This window comes from Kwoniella bestiolae, chromosome 4 (genome assembly GCF_000512585.2).
Source record: "Kwoniella bestiolae CBS 10118 chromosome 4, complete sequence".
Taxonomy (NCBI): Eukaryota; Fungi; Basidiomycota; class Tremellomycetes; order Tremellales; family Cryptococcaceae; genus Kwoniella; species Kwoniella bestiolae.
The window spans coordinates 1,592,760-1,612,551 of NC_089244.1; the positions used below are offsets into that span (position 1 = coordinate 1,592,760).

At 46.8% G+C, this 19,792-nt stretch overlaps 6 protein-coding genes across 6 annotated transcripts; 2 read left to right on the forward strand and 4 right to left on the reverse strand.

The window, feature by feature from the left end:
* Positions 1 to 425: 425 nt before the first annotated feature.
* I302_106174 (uncharacterized protein) lies at positions 426 to 1,637 on the forward strand (the record flags this gene model as incomplete). The annotated part of the gene is made up of 4 exons (XM_019191917.2): positions 426 to 737; positions 815 to 1,055; positions 1,130 to 1,308; positions 1,404 to 1,637. 4 exons carry the CDS (start codon positions 426 to 428, stop codon positions 1,635 to 1,637), a joined length of 966 nt encoding a protein of 321 aa, XP_019046547.2.
* Positions 1,638 to 1,958: 321 nt separating this feature from the next.
* I302_106175 (uncharacterized protein) lies at positions 1,959 to 5,076 on the reverse strand (the record flags this gene model as incomplete). The annotated part of the gene is made up of 4 exons (XM_019191918.1): positions 1,959 to 3,355; positions 3,422 to 4,689; positions 4,796 to 4,970; positions 5,031 to 5,076. The coding sequence occupies 4 exons, from the start codon at positions 5,074 to 5,076 to the stop codon at positions 1,959 to 1,961; spliced, it is 2,886 nt and encodes a 961-aa protein (XP_019046548.1).
* A 1,969-nt stretch (positions 5,077 to 7,045) lies between these two features.
* Positions 7,046 to 8,685, forward strand: I302_106176 (uncharacterized protein; the record flags this gene model as incomplete). Its single annotated transcript, XM_019191920.1, has 4 exons — positions 7,046 to 7,210; positions 7,339 to 7,744; positions 7,866 to 8,596; positions 8,668 to 8,685. The coding sequence occupies 4 exons, from the start codon at positions 7,046 to 7,048 to the stop codon at positions 8,683 to 8,685; spliced, it is 1,320 nt and encodes a 439-aa protein (XP_019046550.1).
* A 258-nt stretch (positions 8,686 to 8,943) lies between these two features.
* On the reverse strand, positions 8,944 to 11,050 carry I302_106177 (uncharacterized protein; the record flags this gene model as incomplete). The annotated part of the gene is made up of 5 exons (XM_065870223.1): positions 8,944 to 8,985; positions 9,053 to 9,223; positions 9,298 to 10,003; positions 10,119 to 10,234; positions 10,316 to 11,050. 5 exons carry the CDS (start codon positions 11,048 to 11,050, stop codon positions 8,944 to 8,946), a joined length of 1,770 nt encoding a protein of 589 aa, XP_065726295.1.
* Positions 11,051 to 11,489: 439 nt separating this feature from the next.
* On the reverse strand, positions 11,490 to 15,377 carry I302_106178 (uncharacterized protein; the record flags this gene model as incomplete). Its single annotated transcript, XM_019191922.1, has 11 exons — positions 11,490 to 11,636; positions 11,779 to 12,063; positions 12,186 to 12,472; positions 12,581 to 12,698; positions 12,779 to 12,901; positions 12,982 to 13,073; positions 13,165 to 13,471; positions 13,543 to 14,131; positions 14,195 to 14,362; positions 14,438 to 14,656; positions 14,842 to 15,377. The coding sequence occupies 11 exons, from the start codon at positions 15,375 to 15,377 to the stop codon at positions 11,490 to 11,492; spliced, it is 2,871 nt and encodes a 956-aa protein (XP_019046552.1).
* A 1,139-nt stretch (positions 15,378 to 16,516) lies between these two features.
* I302_106179 (methylenetetrahydrofolate reductase) lies at positions 16,517 to 19,128 on the reverse strand (the record flags this gene model as incomplete). The annotated part of the gene is made up of 10 exons (XM_019191923.1): positions 16,517 to 16,832; positions 16,902 to 16,939; positions 17,005 to 17,184; positions 17,256 to 17,522; positions 17,594 to 17,723; positions 17,806 to 18,503; positions 18,578 to 18,609; positions 18,669 to 18,769; positions 18,848 to 18,918; positions 19,042 to 19,128. The coding sequence occupies 10 exons, from the start codon at positions 19,126 to 19,128 to the stop codon at positions 16,517 to 16,519; spliced, it is 1,920 nt and encodes a 639-aa protein (XP_019046553.1).
* Positions 19,129 to 19,792: the final 664 nt, after the last annotated feature.

Genomic DNA, 19,792 nt, shown 5'->3' on the forward strand with positions numbered 1-19,792 from the left:
GTTGATGGTGACGAGGTGTATAATAGCAATGTTGATGAGATTTCAACATGTCAAATCGGCATACTGTTCTGACTTTTTAACCATGATCAACCCCAGCTGAGATTAATTCCGAAACATGTTAATTTAAATGAGTAACCCATTTTATATCATAAAGGTTAAAAGGTTAATTCGCAAAAAGTTGAAAGTCAATCCCTTCTGTGTTTTGTGTTGCAAGCTACTTTGACAATCTTTAATCTTTCCCATAGCCATCATCAACTACAAGTGCTCATTGCTCAACTCGGGACCAGCTAATCTGAACTCACTCATTCACAATGGTCAACTCATCTCTCAAAAGTGAGTCAGCCATGTCCTCGATGCCCAATTTCCCTTTGATGCCGCTCATCTCCATGCTGATGCCTCTGTTTTTTTGTCCCCTGTCAGACGCGATGTCCCGTCGCAATCACAAAGAACGTTCCCAACCCGTCCATCGAGCCCGACTAGGTCTCCTAGAGAAACACAAAGACTACGTACTCCGAGCGAGGGACTACAAGTCGAAGCAAGATCGAATTCGGAAGCTGAGAGAGAAAGCAGCGTTCAGGAACAAAGATGAGTTTTACTGGGGGATGATCAAGGCCAAAACGGAGAATGGGGTTGAGACGAAGGATAGGGGGAATGTAGCGTTGAGTACGGATTTGGTGAAGATTTTGAAGTCTCAGGATGCTGGGTATGTTCGGGTGCAGATTGCGAAGGATGAGAAGGTGGGTTTGAGGTGTCTTATCAAAGTCAAGCTTATGAGATACTGCGTTGATGCTGATATCTATATTTGATCTGGTAGAAAGTTAGAGATCTCAAAACTCAACTGCAAATCACCGCCTCTTCTTCCATCGCCGGACCAAGTAATAGCTCAGATCCAAACTCAGAATGGGACGCAATAGCAGAACTAGCCGAAGTCGAGAAACTAGCAGAGATGGGTATAGTCCTGAAACCTTCCCACGACGGACCATCAAACAAGAAAGGAAAGGGGAAGGGGAAGGCTCCCTCTGGACATGTGATTTTTGCTGATGATAAGGAGGAATGTAAGTTCACTCTTAGCTCCATATTGGAACCTGGACCCGCATCCGATGCATAGTTGATATTTGGATGATCGTAGTTGAGAAGTACGGTGAATCGAGTGGATCCCACGCCCAGGACGAACGGGTTGTAGAGAACGACACACCAATAGATCTAGGATGGAACGAGCCTCCCACAACTACCAAGAAAAAGAATAAGCAGAAGGTTGTTGAACCTGTTGAAGAAGTTGATGAAGAGGCTATAGCGGAGGGAGCAAGGGTGAGTGATCCATCATACCCTCATACCCACTTTGATATACCAACTGTCCCCGACAATATTGAGAAAGACAACACTAACTCTCCACGGCTTGATAGCAAAACCGAATCGAACTCCTATCCCTCCTCTCAGCATACCTCCACCGCCTAACCCTCCTCCGCAAAGCAGAGTCGAAACTTGAAACCACAAAATCCCTAATGGGTAAAGGCCAGGCTCGGAAAGTTAGAGATACCCAATTTGTAGATGATGACAGTCAACCTGAGAATAAAAATGGGGAGAGGAAGAGGCTGGAGGGGAAGATGTGGAAGTGGAAATTGGAGAGGAGGCGGTAGATTGGTCGAAATTTGTGTAGTTTGTATATCCTTTAATTGTATGTATGTATCTCATGCATCGCATCAACGTCGTTCTAAGTGATCGTGGATGTCTTTTGATCGATGTTGGGGGCATAACATGTTTGATTCATACTCTGTACTATACACAATTAACAATAACAAACATCTATCCTAACGGGGTATCGTAAAATGAGAAAATGCGAGAAAATGAAACGAATGTCTTTAGATGAAACAACAAATGTACCAATCCAGGAAGGGTATCTATTCAACTTAAGGTACACTCATAATCAACCGAAGAAATAATCATTATGTTGAAATCACCTAGGCAAAAGCACCCCCCTCCAACATCGCAAATATATCTTCCCCGTTCGCATTCGCATGTCCCTGACCATGGAACCCACCAACAATCTCATCAGTCTGACCAACACTACTGCTCGTCCCCTGATGCTGGTGCTGGGTATCATGTAATTTACCAAATATCTCTTGTAACATATCATATCCCCCATTCTCCTGTCCGGGCGAAGGGACTTTCGACCCTGCTTGATTGTGAGATTGATTATGGTTCCCAATATTATTCAACATCCTTTGTATATCTTCGAAATCTAATCCCCCAGTACCATCCATAACCTGCTGTTGTGGTTGATGATTGATTTGGTTGGCGGAGATGGAATGTCTTAATCTGCTTTTCCCCGGTGTATTGGAATGTTTATTATCCATCGGCGAGAAATCATTATTCGTCAATGGCGAGTTATCGGGACTGCTCAATAAAAGTGCTGAGTGGGGTAAGGAATCGGACGAGCCGATAGGTGGAGAAGAAGGTGGGAGAGCCGAGAAATCGAATGGGTGGATAGAGGGGGAGGAGGAAATTCCAACAGAAGAAGTACGGTTGAAAAGTTGAGATAAGACATCATCTTCCTCTGTTCCCGTTGATGAAGATAGTGAGTGTGGTTTTCTCATTTGTTTGCCCTCATCAGAGATTGATCTTTGGATCTCTACGCCCGTATTGTGGGGTTGATGAGGTGGCATGGAGAATCCCTCGACGTCGAAGAAAGCGGAGAGGTCTGTTCCCCAGTTGATCGACGGTTTCTGTTCGGCAGGTTGAAGTGAAATTCCGGGCCCATCATCACTTAGGGGCATATCCAAAGTTTGTGTGTTCTTGTTGCCATTATCTTGCGATTGGACTTGACCTTGATTATAGGCTTTTCGTAATGTCGTAGCTGGCGATTCAGTCGGATCGGTATGGAAGTTATCCGATTTACCCACTTGGTCGTTGTGGTTATCCCATCGTATAGGCGATGAAGCAGCAACCTGATCATTCCATTTAGCATTTCGCAGAGACTTCGTAGCTGATGTGGAACCTCTAGGGGGCGAAGACATGGGAACGGGTTTGGTAGTATGGTGCAGGTTCGACTTTGGCATGGGTTTTCGCAAGTGAGTGTGATGATGCGAGGCTGCTATTCGCTTTGCATCTTCCTCGACTACCGACGAGAGGGTCCGTTTGAACCCGTGATCGCTGTTGGATCGTGTGGCGGGTTTATCGATTCGTACAGCTGGAATGTCGGGTTCAGAAGTAGGTGCTTGAGATGATTGACGAGCGGATGAAGGTCCAGAAGGTCCCTTCTTGTCTTTTCGAGGTCGATCCTTGGGATCATCATCCACGTCACCCCACAAGGTAGGTGGCCTCATTGAGCCCATCTTGTTCCAATAGAGACCGCATGCTGGAGAGAACGATGAGTAATTAGCATCATACCTATCTAACCCAAGCAAGCGAAGAGTCAACTTACCATTACAGACTCTGACGGATTTACCATCCTCCATCACCTTTGTTCTCCACACCGCAGACTTGGTCCTACCGCAATTCCAGCATACGAAAGCGTTATGAGAAGGTTCGCCAGGAGAATCTGTCGATCCCTTGCGCGAGTGACCATGACCATGAGATACCTTTGATTTCTTATTACTCGGCTCATCTTCGTCTTCTCGAGCTCGTTTGGCAGCAGCAGCAGCATCGATAGGAGCACCAGTGAGCTTTTCAAGCATGCTCAAGAAAGCAGGTGAGGCCAATAGTCGTTGGGCTTGTTCTCGAGTAAGCGACTCAGGCTTGGCGAATAATCCAGCTGGAATGTCCGTAGGAAAGGGCTCGGCAGTAACAGAAGATGGAGCGGGGGATCTCTTGATTTGTGGATGAGGTAAAGTCGAACGTCGTTTGAGTGGATCGGAATTAGGATCGATCGTACCCAATGAATTACGCGTGGGGAGGCTGGTGGTTGAAGTGGAAGTGGAGGTTCTCCCTTTCCGTTTCTTTCCTGCTGATCCGGATCCAGACGGCTTACCGGCCTTGACATCGGTTGGTCTGCTCGGCGTATGCTTGTTCCCGCTTACTACGCGTGTCGTACCAAGTTCTTGATGAGGATGAGCAGAAGATGATGAGGACGGAGTAGGTAATTGAGGTCGACGGGGTTGTTCGTGTCTTTTCGGTAATGGATGAAGGGGTCTCTGGAAGTGATTGACAATGGTAGAGACGTTGGTCTCGGTGGAAGAGCTAGTCGAGGATCTGCGCATTGCGTCTGGTCTTGCGTCCATCGACATGGATCCAGATAATCGAGGTTGAGATCCAGCAAACCCGCCAATTCCAGATTTGAGCCCGACGGAAATCTCTATACCCCATTCTTCCTGGGTGGACATCCCGTTCATATCGGCCATCATCAACGCTTCGAGGGGGTTCATCTCCTGCTGTTTTGCGATGTTGGAGAACTCGGCCGAACGAACGAGTCGGCCAGTGATAAGGTTCTTTCCTTGTCCTGGTTCGTCCAATGCCCATGAGACTAATCCTTTTCCTGTCCATACCTCGTGCGTTTGAGGTGGTTGGGGGTTACCGTATGATAAGTTGGGGGAAGACAGGGCATCGGATGATGGAGAGGAGCTGTGTTGACTTCGTGGATGGGAGATGAATGAGGAAGATCCTGCTCTCGAGCGACGCAGGTATGTTTCTCGTGGATCGAGTACGTAGAGGGATAAGTCAGGTGTACTGGGATAGGCAGGGTGGAGTTCGGGACTGTGGACAATTGAGATGTAAGTCGGATGCAACGATGAGGAAGGGGTGTATGAGACCACGCGTATAATGGCAGGTTGTTGCGTAATGCGAATAAGGGAAAACTCACCTAGCCATCAGTACGCCCAACACCACCGTCTTCAAGTATATCGAACCCCATGCTTCCTCCTGTCCATTCTGAGTGGATGCTGCAGCAGTGTTAGGATGAACGTACACTTGCTGAGGGGTTGAGAAGAGGGTCGTGAAGGTCTGTGAGGTTGAAGGAAGGTAGTATGATACTCGTACTGTAGGATATGTATATGAGCACAGGTCGCGTGAGTGAACGAAGGGGAGAGTGGGCTTACCAGGGAGAGAATGTATCTTGTTGGGTGCGAGGGATGAAGAGCTCATCTCGACTGTACCTGCTATTGATATTGAGGAGATGCAAGCAAGGGAGTGAAACGAAGAAGCAAAGATAGGCGATATGAGGTGAATGAGCTGTTGAGTATGTGTTGAATGGGGAAAGGGAAAAGAGCTGGGTGAGGGAAGGGTTTCACTACCAGACTTGAGTGTCGAAAATCAGTTTTACCGTTTGCAGAGTCGTAGGTCTGTCGCGTCGTTGATTTGTCCTGGTTCTGGTTGCTGTGATTATAATGTCATATATAATGATGATGAAGATGCAGATGCAGAAGATGATGAGGATGAGGATGTAGCAGTAGCAGCAGCAGTACGCGATCTATGCAGAGTAGTGAGAGTAATGTATAGTACAGTTTTGTAATGTTGCAGTGTAAGGTGTAATGTGCCAAATGAAGGGTAACCAAGGTAGAGTAGACGTGTGTGACGAGACTTTTCGTTTGGTGGCTCGTTCATTTCTCGCTTTCAGGTGACGTTGATTTAAGGAAAAACATTACTTAGTCAGTCGCGTCGATGCTCAAGATCACGTGACATAACATGACCTGTCAACGCGATCGTTTCTCCTTGTTGCCTTTCAATTTTCTGCAACACCCAATCAAAGGTTCTTCCTGGTCCATAACAGAGGAGCGCATCATCCTCAGCATAGCAGAAGTAACTACTATAATGGAAATGTATCGTGAAACAGCCAACCTCAAGGGGTATCTTCTCACAAAGATCGTCCCTGATTATAGACTCGACTCGATGCAACAGAGAAATGTTGACTCGACTGACCTCGCCCTCTACCGTTCACAAAGGACTGTCCGTGCAATGCACTGTAATGAAGAATCATCGTGCCTTCTTGGCTCATGAATCCACATTATAAATATCACTACGTCTCCCCAGAACCAGTAATTTATCCCCAATTCAAGGTCTGAATACCTTCTTTCCATCGACATATCGACAGTATACCACATCGACCTCTACCGTATTCGCATAAGGAGGATGTCAACTATCACATATTACACTCGGACCGTCCCCAACACAGGGAGCGCCACACCGAGCGCCACAGGCATATGGGATCAAACTGTCCTAAAGAGCAACACTTTGCTCCCATTTCCGACTGATCAGCAAACGGCTGATGACATTCAAAGCAAGGTACTCTCAGCCATCTGGGTAAGTTCCAAAGGTCGCTCCCGAATTCAAAACAGAGTCTGTGTCGATGCCTACCCCGACGAAACAGTCTCCAAGGGAGAGCTATCAATCGAGAAGGACGTAACGACCCAAACTGTCAAAAGCTTGATGGATTCTGGTCCTCTCTGGGTGGCTGCCGAGGGGAGAATGATCACCAACGAGGTGGAGTCCTTGCACGAGGTGAACAGGGTTGTCTTGAGTCAGGTCAAGCCCGCCAAGCTTTCTGTGGGGTTTCAATCCATGTCACAAAAGGACATGGAGAAATTGACGGGAATTGTGTTCACCACTGACCTTCATCAGAAATCAGTCGGTGAAGCTGTCGCGCCTCATGTCACTAAATCCAATAGCCGTTGGTGATCGGATGTTGGTCCGGGTTGAGATGTGACAAGTAGCAGTACACGGAAACATCCTGTATGGATCTTCCATCTCAGAATTCACACCTCATTCCCTATGCATGTCTTTTTCTTTTCGAAGATGATTGCAGTAATTTGTCATTGACCAGCACATGATTTGATCGATGTCTGAGAACTCGAGGGCATTTGTTCCAGGCACAATCGGTGAAAGTGACGTGACTATCCCGGCCAGGCTATTTTTAGTAGAGTAGGATCAGTATGAGATCGTATTGAGATCTACAAGTACGCCGAGGTAGTTACCCAGTTACATGCCGAGGTTAACAAGGAAATGATACGATAAGCATGTCACCATCACCAACCTGCACAGCACATGCATGTATTATGACTCAAGGTAACATTCTTCTTCACCTCATCCACCCTCTCCAATTCCATGCACGATAATCATGTCAGCAATCACCAAAACCAAATCCGTCTTAATCTCCGGAGGAAGTATAGCCGGACCAGCAACAGCCTTCTGGTTGAACAAGTATGGGTTCAAAACTACCCTTGTCGAGAGGTGGAATGGGGTTAGGCCAGGTGGTCAGAGTGTGGATCTGGCTCATTATGGGGTGGGTCTTCACCTTCCTCCTATCCTATGTGTCCCTGTCTATCTTCTGGGACGCATTAAGCCTCACCCCAATGATAATGATAAAGATAGAGTAGACTTCTCGTCGCTGATTCTGACTTCGACTCTCAGCTCGAAGCAATCCAACGAATGAACCTCGAGCCAGAAGTCCGCGCCCGCTTCACCGGCGAAAAGGGCACGACCATCACCGACGCACATAACACCCCCTACATGTCCCTTCCAGTAGGTCATGGACCAACTAACGAGTTCGAGATTCTCAGGGGCGATTTCGCGGATATGCTGTATAAGCAGACTGAAGGTCAGACGGAATGGATCTTTAACGACTATATCACGAGTGTCGAGGAACCCCCGACTGGGCAAGGAGGATCAAACGAGGGAGGAGGAAAGGTGAAAGTGGGGTTTAAGAGTGGCAAGACAGAGGAATACGATTATCTCATAATTGCAGAGGGAGCTAGGAGTTGGACTAGGAAATTGGTCTTTGAGAAAGATAAGGTGGAATATAAACCTATTGGATGTTGTGAGTTGCGTTGACTTTCGCTTCCAACATCTCCAAGTACCTGTTGTCTTCTGCATCGACCCATCCAACAACAATGCAATTCATCATACCATGCTAACTAACATCATTCATAACGAAATAGACATCGCATACTTCAGTATCCCCCTAACATCCTCAACCCCCTACTCAGACCAATGGCACGTAATCTACCTCCCCCACAAACGGTGCATCTACTTCAGACCAGATTTCAAAGCCAATACCCAGCGAGCAGGCGTGATGTTCTTATCACCCGAATCAAAAGGCTATGAGAAACTTTCCCCCACCGACCAAAAACAAATAATCAAAGAGATCTACGCCGATGGGGGGGAGAATGCTCAGAGGATGTTAGAGGGGTTAGATACTAAGGAAAGCGATGATTTGTATTTCGAGTATCTTGCGCAAGTGCACGCTCAAAAGTGGTCCTCCGATTCAGGCAGAGTATTCCTGGTAGGCGATTCCGCATGGTGTGGGACACCTATGATTGGGATGGGATGTAGTCTTTCTGTGGCGGGGTCGTACATCCTCGCGGGGGAGATGGCCAAACACCACGACCATGGGGATATCAAGAAGATAGGGGAAGAATATGAGAAAACCTGGAGACCCACTGTGACAGAGGCTCAGAAATTACCTCCTGGTATTCCCCGTATCCTGTTCCAGGAATCAGAGTGGGGTGTCAAGACTTTCCTGAACTTTACGACCGTGATGGGATGGATCTTCGGGTCGAAGTTGGTACAGCAGTGGGTTATACCTTCTATAACGAGGGTTTGGACGAGGTTGTTCCCTTCTGAGGAGGGCAAGAAATTACCTGACTACAATATGTATCTGGTCGATAAGGTGAGTAGAATACTCTCTATTTACAAGTAAGGTCTTCGTCGACGCTGACGCTGATATTGATCAAATCAAAGCCAACCACCGACAAATAAGTCTAGACCATCGTGAAAGATTCACCCGAACCGTCTTGACCAGTCTGAATACGATTCAATATATGTATGTCTGTGGATATATAAGTAGAAGGTGATATCTGCCTCAATCAAATGGGTCGAACATATACCCCTTTAACACATGAATAAGTTGTATATATATGCCGTGTACATAAGTCAACCAAGATTGTCATAATGTATACACCATAAGTTATGCATTCTCATCATGGGATCCGATCGGTACACACACGACGTTTCGAATTATGCCCCAAAATCGATGATCCAAACTTTATCGTTGCCCTTCTATCAAATAATAACAAGAACCCTCAGCAATCCGCAACATGTAGTCTGACCATGGTTTACAACTTACCTGTTGAATTACCAACTTCTGTCCCTCATCATCACCTACCATCCGTTCCACTCCCCCAGGAATACCCAATCGGAAATGGCCCGAGCATACAGATGTGGAGGGAAGGTATCCAGATTGAGCCTGAGTCGTTATATTATAGCTGAAAGGTGCACAACGAGGTTTGTTCGGTCTCTTCTCAACGAAATCCAAAAATTAGCAGTTCCTCGGTTCCCAATACTGAACGAATAAGAACGAGTGGCACCCACCTCACCATCCCGAGGGGGCTGATCCAACTGCACACCTCTCACCGCCCCAAACCCATTCATCTCATTCTTGATCTCCCGATGATCGAAATCTCTTATATCAATCTTGAGCCACCCTTTCTCAACCAACAACGCATTAGCAACACTGAACATCCTTCTCCCAACTTGACATCCCACATCCTCATCTCTCCCTTTATTCTGATGTCGGTATTGGGCAGTTAGGGTGTAGCCCGTATAACCAAAGTTGCCGCGGGAGGACGAGGTACACTGAATGTCCAGGAAACATCGGTGCGACCAATCCCCAAACTTTATACTCTCCACCCCATCAAATGGATTATTCCCCCTCCTCCAAGTCCTACCTTTCACCCATACCTTCCTATGAATATTCTCAAATTTAATCATATTCAATTGCTTCATCGGAATCGTAATCTCCAATCGCATCTCCCTTTGAGCAGTATGAACGGCATTGTAGGGTGTAGTTTTGAAGGAAATATCAATGCGGATGAAGGACGGGTTGTATTGTGCTTGATGGATCGAGGGGGGTTGATCGGAGGAGACAATCTTGATGTTTTTGGGTATGTGGGTGGTAGGGAGTGATCGGACGGTCTTGGATAGTAGATGGTGGGAGTAGGGCAGTTCTAGAAGCAGTTCGGGGTGATATGGTGCGGAGGGGGGTGAGGAGAGGTTGAATATTGCTAGGTAGGCTTCTCTAAGTGACGGATTGAGATTGAGATTAGCGAGATGTTCATTTAGGTGGCCGAATGAACTCGACAAGGAGGATTCACGAGGTGGATAAATGCAGGGAGAATTGTATGTTTACCCACTTTGGCTTATTATTCGGAGCCCATGGAATACTAGGTACGTCCAACCCCACCAATAGACCTCGAGAAGTTATGATCGACCCATGACAGCTATCCCAGGGGGTACGTGGTGGGAATCGCTTCGAAGGCAAAGATGAAAGTGGCGAATCTCGTCAGCGCACATCCAGTCTGATCTTCGCTTCGATATTTGACTGACTCACATGTTGTAAAGATCCCTCTCCCGAGTCGTAGACTAACCATCTCGCACCCAGATCTACAACCAACTTATCACCCTTTACCAAATTCATCCTCAAACTCTTTCTGGCTATCCAATCCTCAAGTGGAATTTCCGTCCCACCCATGACGAGCTCTTCTTCTTTTTGAAAGTCGAGGAGATGGACGAACCCCTCTTGATCCGCGTATACGACCAGATCTCTCTTGATATCTACAAGGAGAGTTTCGAGGATGGGGTTATACTGTGTCTTGATGACTCGTTGGTATCCTGGTCGATCGAGCTTGTATACCCTGCACAACTCGTATCCATCCTTACCCTTGTCCGCCCCTTCATTTCCAGGATCCAATGAGGTAGTAGGAATAGTAATGAGCCAATTTCCCATAACCGAATGAACCCTCTCAGCCCTCCCTATCCCGAATCTACCAATCCTAGGAGTAAGCCTAATGATATTCCGTTCTTTCTCTACCAGGTCCAGTATCTTCTTGGTAGGATTGGACGGGTGGGTCATGGAAGAGGGTGAAGGGGTACATTGGTAAAGGGACGAATAGAGCTTGTACTGGACTGAAGGGGTATCACGGACAAGTTGAAGGAACCATTGAGAGACCTGAGAGAGGGAGATGAGGTCTTGGATGGAGAGGTGTAGTATGATCTTTTCGAGGAGATGCGAGTCGAGTGATGAGAGGGTAGTGGGGTTTGAAGTTACGGTGAATTTGAGAGTCATTGTGAGTTGGTTTGAGGGTATGAGATGATGATGGCTGGAAGAGAAGAGTAAAGAACGAAAAGAGATGGGAAGAGTGAGCTGATGTGATGTGATGAGATGGGAGATGCGATGCGATGGGAATGTGTGGGTGGTGAGATGTTATGAGATGTGATCCGTGCGTTGGACTACCATCAATCAACCCATCCTTTCCGCTGTGATCTCTTTGTGATTTTAGTACGAGTAGACCCTCCTTTGGTCCTTGATAGTTCTCTATGACTCATCAGCGTCATCATCATCAGTACAGCCGCCAGATGTACGTATAGATCGCATAAGTCATAGTATAAGTAGTAATGCAATGATAGGATGTAATTCTACTATACACATCCCAACCTTACTCTAATGTATAATACAACTTTGCAACTTTGAGATATGCTGTTCTTCTCCCCCATCGCAATCATCCCTAAGCATCCAAAATACATCCCTCACTTTCAAGCCAACCTACCAGATCCCTCCATACCCTCGCCCCTCCAGAGGGTAAAGTCTCCTCGGCGGTTTTACCCATCCGAGCTTTTTGTAATGTCCGTTTTGAACCGATCATAATAAGAGCCTAAAGCCACGCAAGAAAACAGAAGTCAACGAATCGCCCTCGACTTACAGCCCATATCCCTCGACTTGATAGACTTTCCAAGGGACCACACAGATCACCTCAATGGAGCTACTATACCATCGAAACGAGCCGAGTCACTCACCCTCCTCCCCCTCGTCATCGCCACATTAACCCTCCTCCAGTCCCCCAAAAACCCAATCCAACCGGCATCATTACACCGCACACAACTGAAGATAATCACCTCCTTCTCCCTTCCTTCAAACCCATCAACAGTTTTAATCTCGATATCTTCCAATTCCCTCGCACGGGCGTCGCCTAGTAATTCGCGGAAAGCAGTGAGTCGTGCAGGTTCGGTAAGTTCATTGGAGAGGAGGCGGAGTTGAGAGATGTAGGGCGTTATTATTCCGATTTGTGATCCTTTTAGGGACTAGTCGATCGGTAGGAGGATATCAGCAAGACAAAGGGTATTCGTTCACTGCGCACAAACAAGACAGGAATGAAAGAGTGACGAGGAATACGATAAGATGGAAGAAAAAACAAAACACCCACTGGATTCTTATACATCAAATCAGCAATCACATCACAAGCGTACTCTGCGTCCGCGTAATTTGCTATACTCTTCGAAATCGGCGATTCAGGATGATCATGATTCAAAAAAGTGATATTCTTTCTCATTCCCGTTTGCTCATCTTTGACCAGGAATTCGGTCTCAGGAGGTAGTCGTTGAGAAGGGGATGTACCGTCTTTGAGCAGACCAGAGTAGAACGTTTGGGAGGGGAAGGAAGATAGGGTAGGGTGCATTCTGTATTGCGTGTCAAGCATTGTTGATGGGACGTCTGATGACCATTATCATTCAGCCTATGATTATTCCAACCGCGAGACTTCCTGCGTCGAGGGACCACGAAAAGGAGACAATACGCGTTCAAGATGAAGACACAACTCACCGCCTTCATGTATCAGCCTCTCGAATAAACTGGTAGCCAATCCACCAGCATGCGCTTCAGGTGAGACAATTACGGGTGGAAGTTGTTTGTGATCACCGATAATAGCGACGTGGGCGGACTGTATCGTGATAATTAGAATCAATCAGCTTCTCTCTTTCCTGCCTGTCGACATGATCCACCCGTGTAACCGATACTCACCCCCTTGGTCAGCGGGACAAGCGATAAAGGCTCAGTAGCCATACTGGCTTCGTCCAGAAAGACAATCGGGAAATCGATACCCTGTAATGCTTTGGATGTGGCCGAAAGACAAGTGGTACAGATCTACCAATACTCTCATCAGCTCAGAACAGCAAAAAATCGCTTCGCAACAGCTGATATATCAACAGATGGATGGAACTCACCACATCCGCATCTAGCAACACCTCCCGCATTATAGATTGTCTAATAACCCATATCTTCTGTCCTACTTTGATCAACCGAGCTTCATCCTCGCCTAAGTCCGTCAAAAACAAACATCAGCCACCCACGGCTTCTTCCGATCTTACGAAAGCTCATCCAGATAAGACTAATAGCAAAAGACTCACCACTCCAAACCCCTTTCAATCTCTTCTCCACCAACAAATCTTTCTCTTTCCTGGCCATCTCCAAATTCCACCATCTAGGATGTTTCCCAATCATCCTATCCAAAGTCCAATCCCCGAATTCCTCGGGTATACGGTTGACTGCGCCGAATCTCAAAGCTTTGATATCGTGTGCTCTCAATCCAGAAAGGAGATTATCAACGGCAACATTGGTGTGAGCGGTGACCAGGATAGGATGGGGGATTTGCCAGTGTTTCTTGAGGAGTTTGATGGTTTCGATAATCACCCGGGTTTTCCCTGTTCCAGGTGGCTACATCATGATATCATCAGCTTAGACCGTGTTCATTCCAGTACACCCCACAGCTGAAATTGATCACTCACTCCCTGTACCAAGGATAATCGCTCACTTAACATCATAGCTATGGCCTTCAATTGACTTTCGTTCAGCCCCACCTTCGGATCACCTTCCATCTCGACCGGTTGACCAGGTCGTCGATATCGCTCGGTCCAACTTTGTATGAGCTGGTTCTTGGCCAGGATACCAGTGGCAGGTGTGCGGTCGGGGATAGGTTCGGGTATAGCATCAAGGTCGGAGAGCCTCATCTCGCTGGTATCCTGGACGATGTGATCGGTAGGTAAGGTATGATGGTGGACTTGCCCCGCACTTGTTCTCGAGTGACTGGCAGGTGTATAGTCTTCTTGGAAAGCTCGGAAGAGTAAATCACGGATGGCAGTACCTCTCAGGATCGTCTGGTCCTTCTTGTCTTTCGCAAGAACAGGGGCCGTTGACAGTGCTGTTATGCCAGCGGATCCTTCGGGAGTCCTAGCTCCATTATTTGTTGAGCTTGAATCGGAAGGATCGGGGTCATCTGGAAAATCACCCATATCTTGCTGATAAGGATCGAGATTAAGCGATTTGATAGCCTCAATCTGACGTCGAACTGCAAAATCACTACAAGCCACGTCGAGTCTGTGCATCGGTATACGTCAGCTTGTCGCAAGTAATCGAATTTTTACTAGCGAGGAAGCTCACCTCCAATGACCACTATCTATATCTTCTATTTCCTGAGGAAACATAATCCTCAAATTCCCTTTCGTGCAATTCCACACACTCCCAATGAGCTTGTTCTTCCCATCTGCCGTAGCGCCCACAGCATCTACCTGAGGGTCCGTACGACTGAGAATGACATTACTCCCGATCCTACGAATCCAAACAGATCAGCAGGGCCCATCACCAATAATATATAAACGCTGTGAGGTATGGGGATTTACTCACGTAAATCGGTTGAAAGGCAATTCCCTATCTCCTTTACCCCTCACAAAACCATATACCGTTCCTAAGCCCATTAACGATTTCGGCTGATAACCCTTTGATCCTCTCATTTCATCTAAGGCGTATCCCTCTCTTCTTAGTCTATCAAAGGACCACTCCGCTATACGCGAGTTGAAAAGACGTTCTTCCTCTGCTTGTTCAGCTTCAAGAAGGGGGATGAAACTGAAGGATTGAACAAAAATATCAGCATGTATTGTTGGAGACAAACGAAGGTGGAAGTCCGGTGAGGTATAACTGTAGTTGGGATGTAGAGAATAGAACGGAAGGAAGATAAACGAGGATCGCTCGTTGAACCTTTTGGGGGGCATACTTGATATGAGATATATTGACGGAGAACAACAACTCACTGCTTGGCATACCTATCTAACTCCTCCCTCCCCTCTTGCCCAAACTGCAACTTCCCCCAATTTTCCTCTCGTCTCTTCGGTAAATTCCCAAACCAATACCCTCTGAAAGGCTTCTTCCGCTGCTGACTCAGCGCTCGAGTACGCCAGTCGAATCTTGTCTGATGGTTTGGAGGGGGAATGGGGACAGTAAGGGCAGGAAGATGGCGCGGTTCTCTGGTGGGAGATACGGTGATAAGTTGTTTTGTGGATGTGGAAGGGGAAGGAGCGAAAGGATCTGATATCTCCGGTAGAGGCAACTCATCCAACGGAGGCACCAATTCTGACTCTGATCCAAATACATCTTCCTGAGTTGATTCACTCATACTTTCCATCAAACCCAATATCTCCTCCTCCGTCATGTCCAACGGTATTTCGTCCATCCCATCTGTTGAATTTGATGATCGATATAGCTCATCCACCATCTGAGGAGAAATATCAAATTCCCCTTGTTCCAAATTCGCTTGATCCATTACCTTCCTCTTCGTGGTTGCCCCCATTGCCGTAGACGTAGAAGTAGGATCGGATTCCTTCTCCTTTCCCTTCCCCTTGTGGTTTTGACTGAACTCTGAATCTACATCTCTATCGCGCTGACGAGAGGTCGAAGTGGAGGCGAGCGGTTCAGGCCAATTTTCCACTGGAGGTGGGCGGGGGTGATAGTTCCAAAAAGGAGAATAATGGTCATCAGGTAAGACTTGGGCAGAAGCCGAAGCTGTCGTATGGAAAGCTCTGTCAAATGTCGATTGAAGGGAATCGATCTTCTCCGAGGGTATGGTGGATCTAGATCGGCTAGTAGACAGAGGTGATGGGGCGGACAAGGAGGAAGAGGAAGAAGCATGTCTAGATGTCGTGTGATGGAGAAGACATTGAGGGGATGTCTTTCCCCTCAAAGAAGAGGAGGGGGACGAACCCCGGAGGGCTATGAGTCTGGTTGATCTTCGCACTTTGTCGATTATCTCGAGGTTCACCGATTATGCAGAGGATGAGGATGATCGTATGATCTGCCTACGATGTGATTATATGCAAGGGCAAAGTGAAGATGGACAAGAGAGGGGTGGGGGGGATGAAGAAGAATGGGTGGTCGGATGATCAAGATGAGAGAGAGGTGTATATATAGGTGAGATGATGAATACCAGTTGAATGATTATGGTTAGGGGGTAAATGTAGCAAAAACAACATCATTCCATCATTTCATCGGCTTCATCTGGTAATCAACCCAAATTTATACCGAGGGTCCGTGCGTCGTCGCGAGTCAGGAACGACACTCAACAACATGAGTGGCAAATGAAGGGAAACAAGGACTTTCCATACCATATGAGCAATGTTCATGGACCACAGTGGGAATTTATTGTATGCATTGTCATTTCTTTTGATATTCGATGCGATGCGATGTTGAACGCTCTCCTCTAGTAGTCTATACAAAACCAGATCAGAAATACTGTACAACTTCTAGAAGGAGAATGTATGGGTATATAACGTAGTATGTTGAATGCGATGCGGGGGATCAAATCATTATTCTATTCAATTGCACTATATATGTGAAACCAAAACCAAATCGGACACAGAGAAGAGAAGAGAAGAGAAGAGAAAAAGGTATACGAGTTGATCGCATTTCCCTTGATCAAAGTCCGTTGAAGACTTAATGACCATTGACAGCTATCCCATTCCCATTGGCAATGGCATGTCCATCAAGTCCCACAGCGTTTTTAACGCTCTCCACCACACCGTTCAGAACTCCATTAACAGTCTGTTGAGCACTCTCAACCACCTTGCTTACTTTACTAGCCGATTGATCGAGTAGGAAAGGTTCGAATATCGACATTCCATCTCTGAAGTCGTTAGCGACGATGTTGACGAGGTATGAGGTGTTCATGGTCGATTCGATCAATTCTCGAGAAGGCGATGAGGGTGGGTAGAGGTTGGCCCATTGTAGACCGAGTTCGAATGCTTCGTCTCTACCATACCGTACCGAACGATCAGCAAACGACCCCTTGCATGGACAAAGTAGTCAGAGAAAAACTCACTTCCAGGCGATGAAGGAAACAGCTTCGACGATTGTTGGCTATATCGCAAGTAACTCATCAGTACCTTTGATGCAAATGAGCGGCGGGGAGGAGCACCACTCACCTGAACGATTTCCTTTCCAGGAAACACACCCCAGGTAACAGCATTGGGTCCCTCACTATGAGTATTCGTCCTCAAATCACCTTGCTTGTTCACAGCATAATAAGTGATTCTGGGATCTCGTTCGATACGTCGAATCAAAGGATTGAGCAGTTCGGGCGAAACGAAGAATTCCAAGTATGCCTGAAAATGTCCACCTCCTATTTAGCTGTACTGCGCAAGGAATCATAGACACGAAAGGCAACGGGACATACCTTTTGATAAACGTATCCACCTGTAGGACCCCATCCATGCACTTTATCATCACTCGGCACACCATCGACAGCAGGTTGAGAGTTGATAGTCAAATATCCCAATTCGTTCATCTTGGCTAATTGTTCATCAATAACCGAAGTCTCAGATGCGGGAGGCTGAGAAGACCATGGGAGCTTGGAGAGATCACCTCTACAGAATCGTGCGAACAGGTCGCATATCTCTGAGAAGGTGGTGGGGTGACCCCAGAGGTTTTGGGCGTCATTTGCCTAGCAAATCAGAACACGTTGAATCAGCTCAATCAGCTTCAGAACACGATATGACGAGTAGTGTTACTCACGTTGATGTTGATGGACACAGGATAACCATCCAAATCACCATAAGCTGGCGAACGTGAATCTCCCCATCTTCCATTAGGGAACTCATCCCAATCGTCAGTTCTGGACAAGTACGATTGAACCCGATTCGCCCTAATATTCGATCGTCAGCTTTACCAATACCATACCAGCTGATGATGTTGGGTTAGGGAAAGCTGAGCAACAGTCCACTCACCAGAAAATAGGTCTGATAGATTCCGCCCTTCGATGAGGGGTCAAAGAAGGTCTCCAAGGCAAAGGAGCGATCTGTTCCCTCCTTCCTTCCAACCCCAATTCCTGAAGTAACATCCGAGCCCCCTTCTCCAAATTCAACGTGTAGATATGTAACCCCTTGATCCCAGCTTCCTTATTCGCCAAAATCTCCTTACACATCTGCGCGACCAACTTCGTTCCTACTTGTCTGACCTTCTCATCGTCTCCTTTTACCGGTCCGAGAGCATCATAGAAATGCTGAGGAACAACGATGTTCTCCCTCGCAACCCATTTTTCAAATTTCTCCCAGTTCTGAATAGGCATTATACCAGGAACGATTGGGACGGATATTCCTGCAGCTCTTACTCTCTTAACCCAATCGAAGAATATGTTGACATCGTAGAATAGTTGGGTGAAGATGAATTCTGCTCCAGCATCTACTTTCTCTTTCAACCATTGGATTTCCTGCTTGGAGGCATCTGCTCCTTCTGGTGTTTCGGGATGACCCTGTGGGAACCCTGCGACAGCTACGCAGAAGTCTCCGGGGTAGTGTTTGTGGATGTGCTTGACGAGATCAACAGCATTGTTAAAACCCCCAGGGGTGGGTTCCCACTTGGACGTTCCTGCGACTGGATCTCCTCGGAGGGCGAGGATGTTTTGGCAGCCATGTTGTTTTGCTTGCTGGATGAGTAAGCGAAAATCAGTGCAAGATCGCATATAGCACGGGGAGAAGCAGCCGGAAAGATGGAACTTACTGCTAAAGCCCATTCTACCTTTTCCTTGGGCACTGTACACGGAATCAGCTCGAAGATCAAGGCGATATTGTGTAGAGACATATAGACTTACTCTCGGTGCAGCACAAATGCATACAAGTCTCAATCCCGATCGTCTCTTGACATACCTGAACGAGCGAGCTAGTCAAATCTGCATTCTTTCCTCCTGCGCCCCTACGAGCGCAACATGACGTGTAGTCAGCTTTAATGCTCTTTCGGGCGACCAGCAAATGAAGAGAGAAGCTGACGTACCATGTGATGTCGATGAATTCCGGACCAAGATTGCGCATACGTTCAATCCGATCATAGAGATTTTGTAAACCCTAAACATCATTATAAGGCAAATGTCACTTCAGCTCGGCTCATCTCGAGCAACGAAGGTAAGGGTCATGAGAATGCTCGATACTTGATTTGGGAGTTATGAATGAAAGAAGCGTATAACCCACCTGAGCAGTCCTAGGAGGGAAGAACTCGAAACTCCAAAATGTTCTACCCTCTTTCTCGGCCTTTTGCAATTTTTCTGTGATCTTCATGATGCTGAGGGTCCAATGGGATAACGATGACAGCTGGTAGAATGCGAAGGAGATGATTGATGGTTCGATGAGGATCTCCAAGTGGGAAATGAGAAAGCAATATCCGTATCTTTCGAGGTGTAGGTGTTGATCTTGATGATCGGTGTATGTGGTGAAGATGATCGGGCCGTGAGCCTTCGATTTGATTTTGTTTTTACTGTACGACACAAAGGGTCGAGGATAGGCTTATGCTTGCTTCTCTAGTCGTCTGAGGTGATGTCTACAGGTGACTGAGTGAGGATGAAGTATGAAGTGCACACTATCCAACTATGTTTGAGTGCTTTTGTAAAAGAGACGGAGGAATGTGAAGGGTGTCTGTGATTATGATGGTACGATTCTGAGTTGGTGATGACTGCTCTACTCGTAGAAAAAAAGTCAGTGAGTCAGGGAAACTTGTATACAAAAGGGACAACAAACGTGGTTGACTATCAGGTCAAAGCGGCGATGTCCACCGTTCATGTTAATAGGTAACTTGGTATGGTTTGTGGCTCAAGGTGACATCTTTTGGTATCTATGAATGAGTATAACATCCCCTTCAGCATCACTTACTATTGACGTATAGAAGGGGATACTTTGAGATGGAGAGAAGGAACAAGAGAACGGAGACGGATAGATATACGGGTCC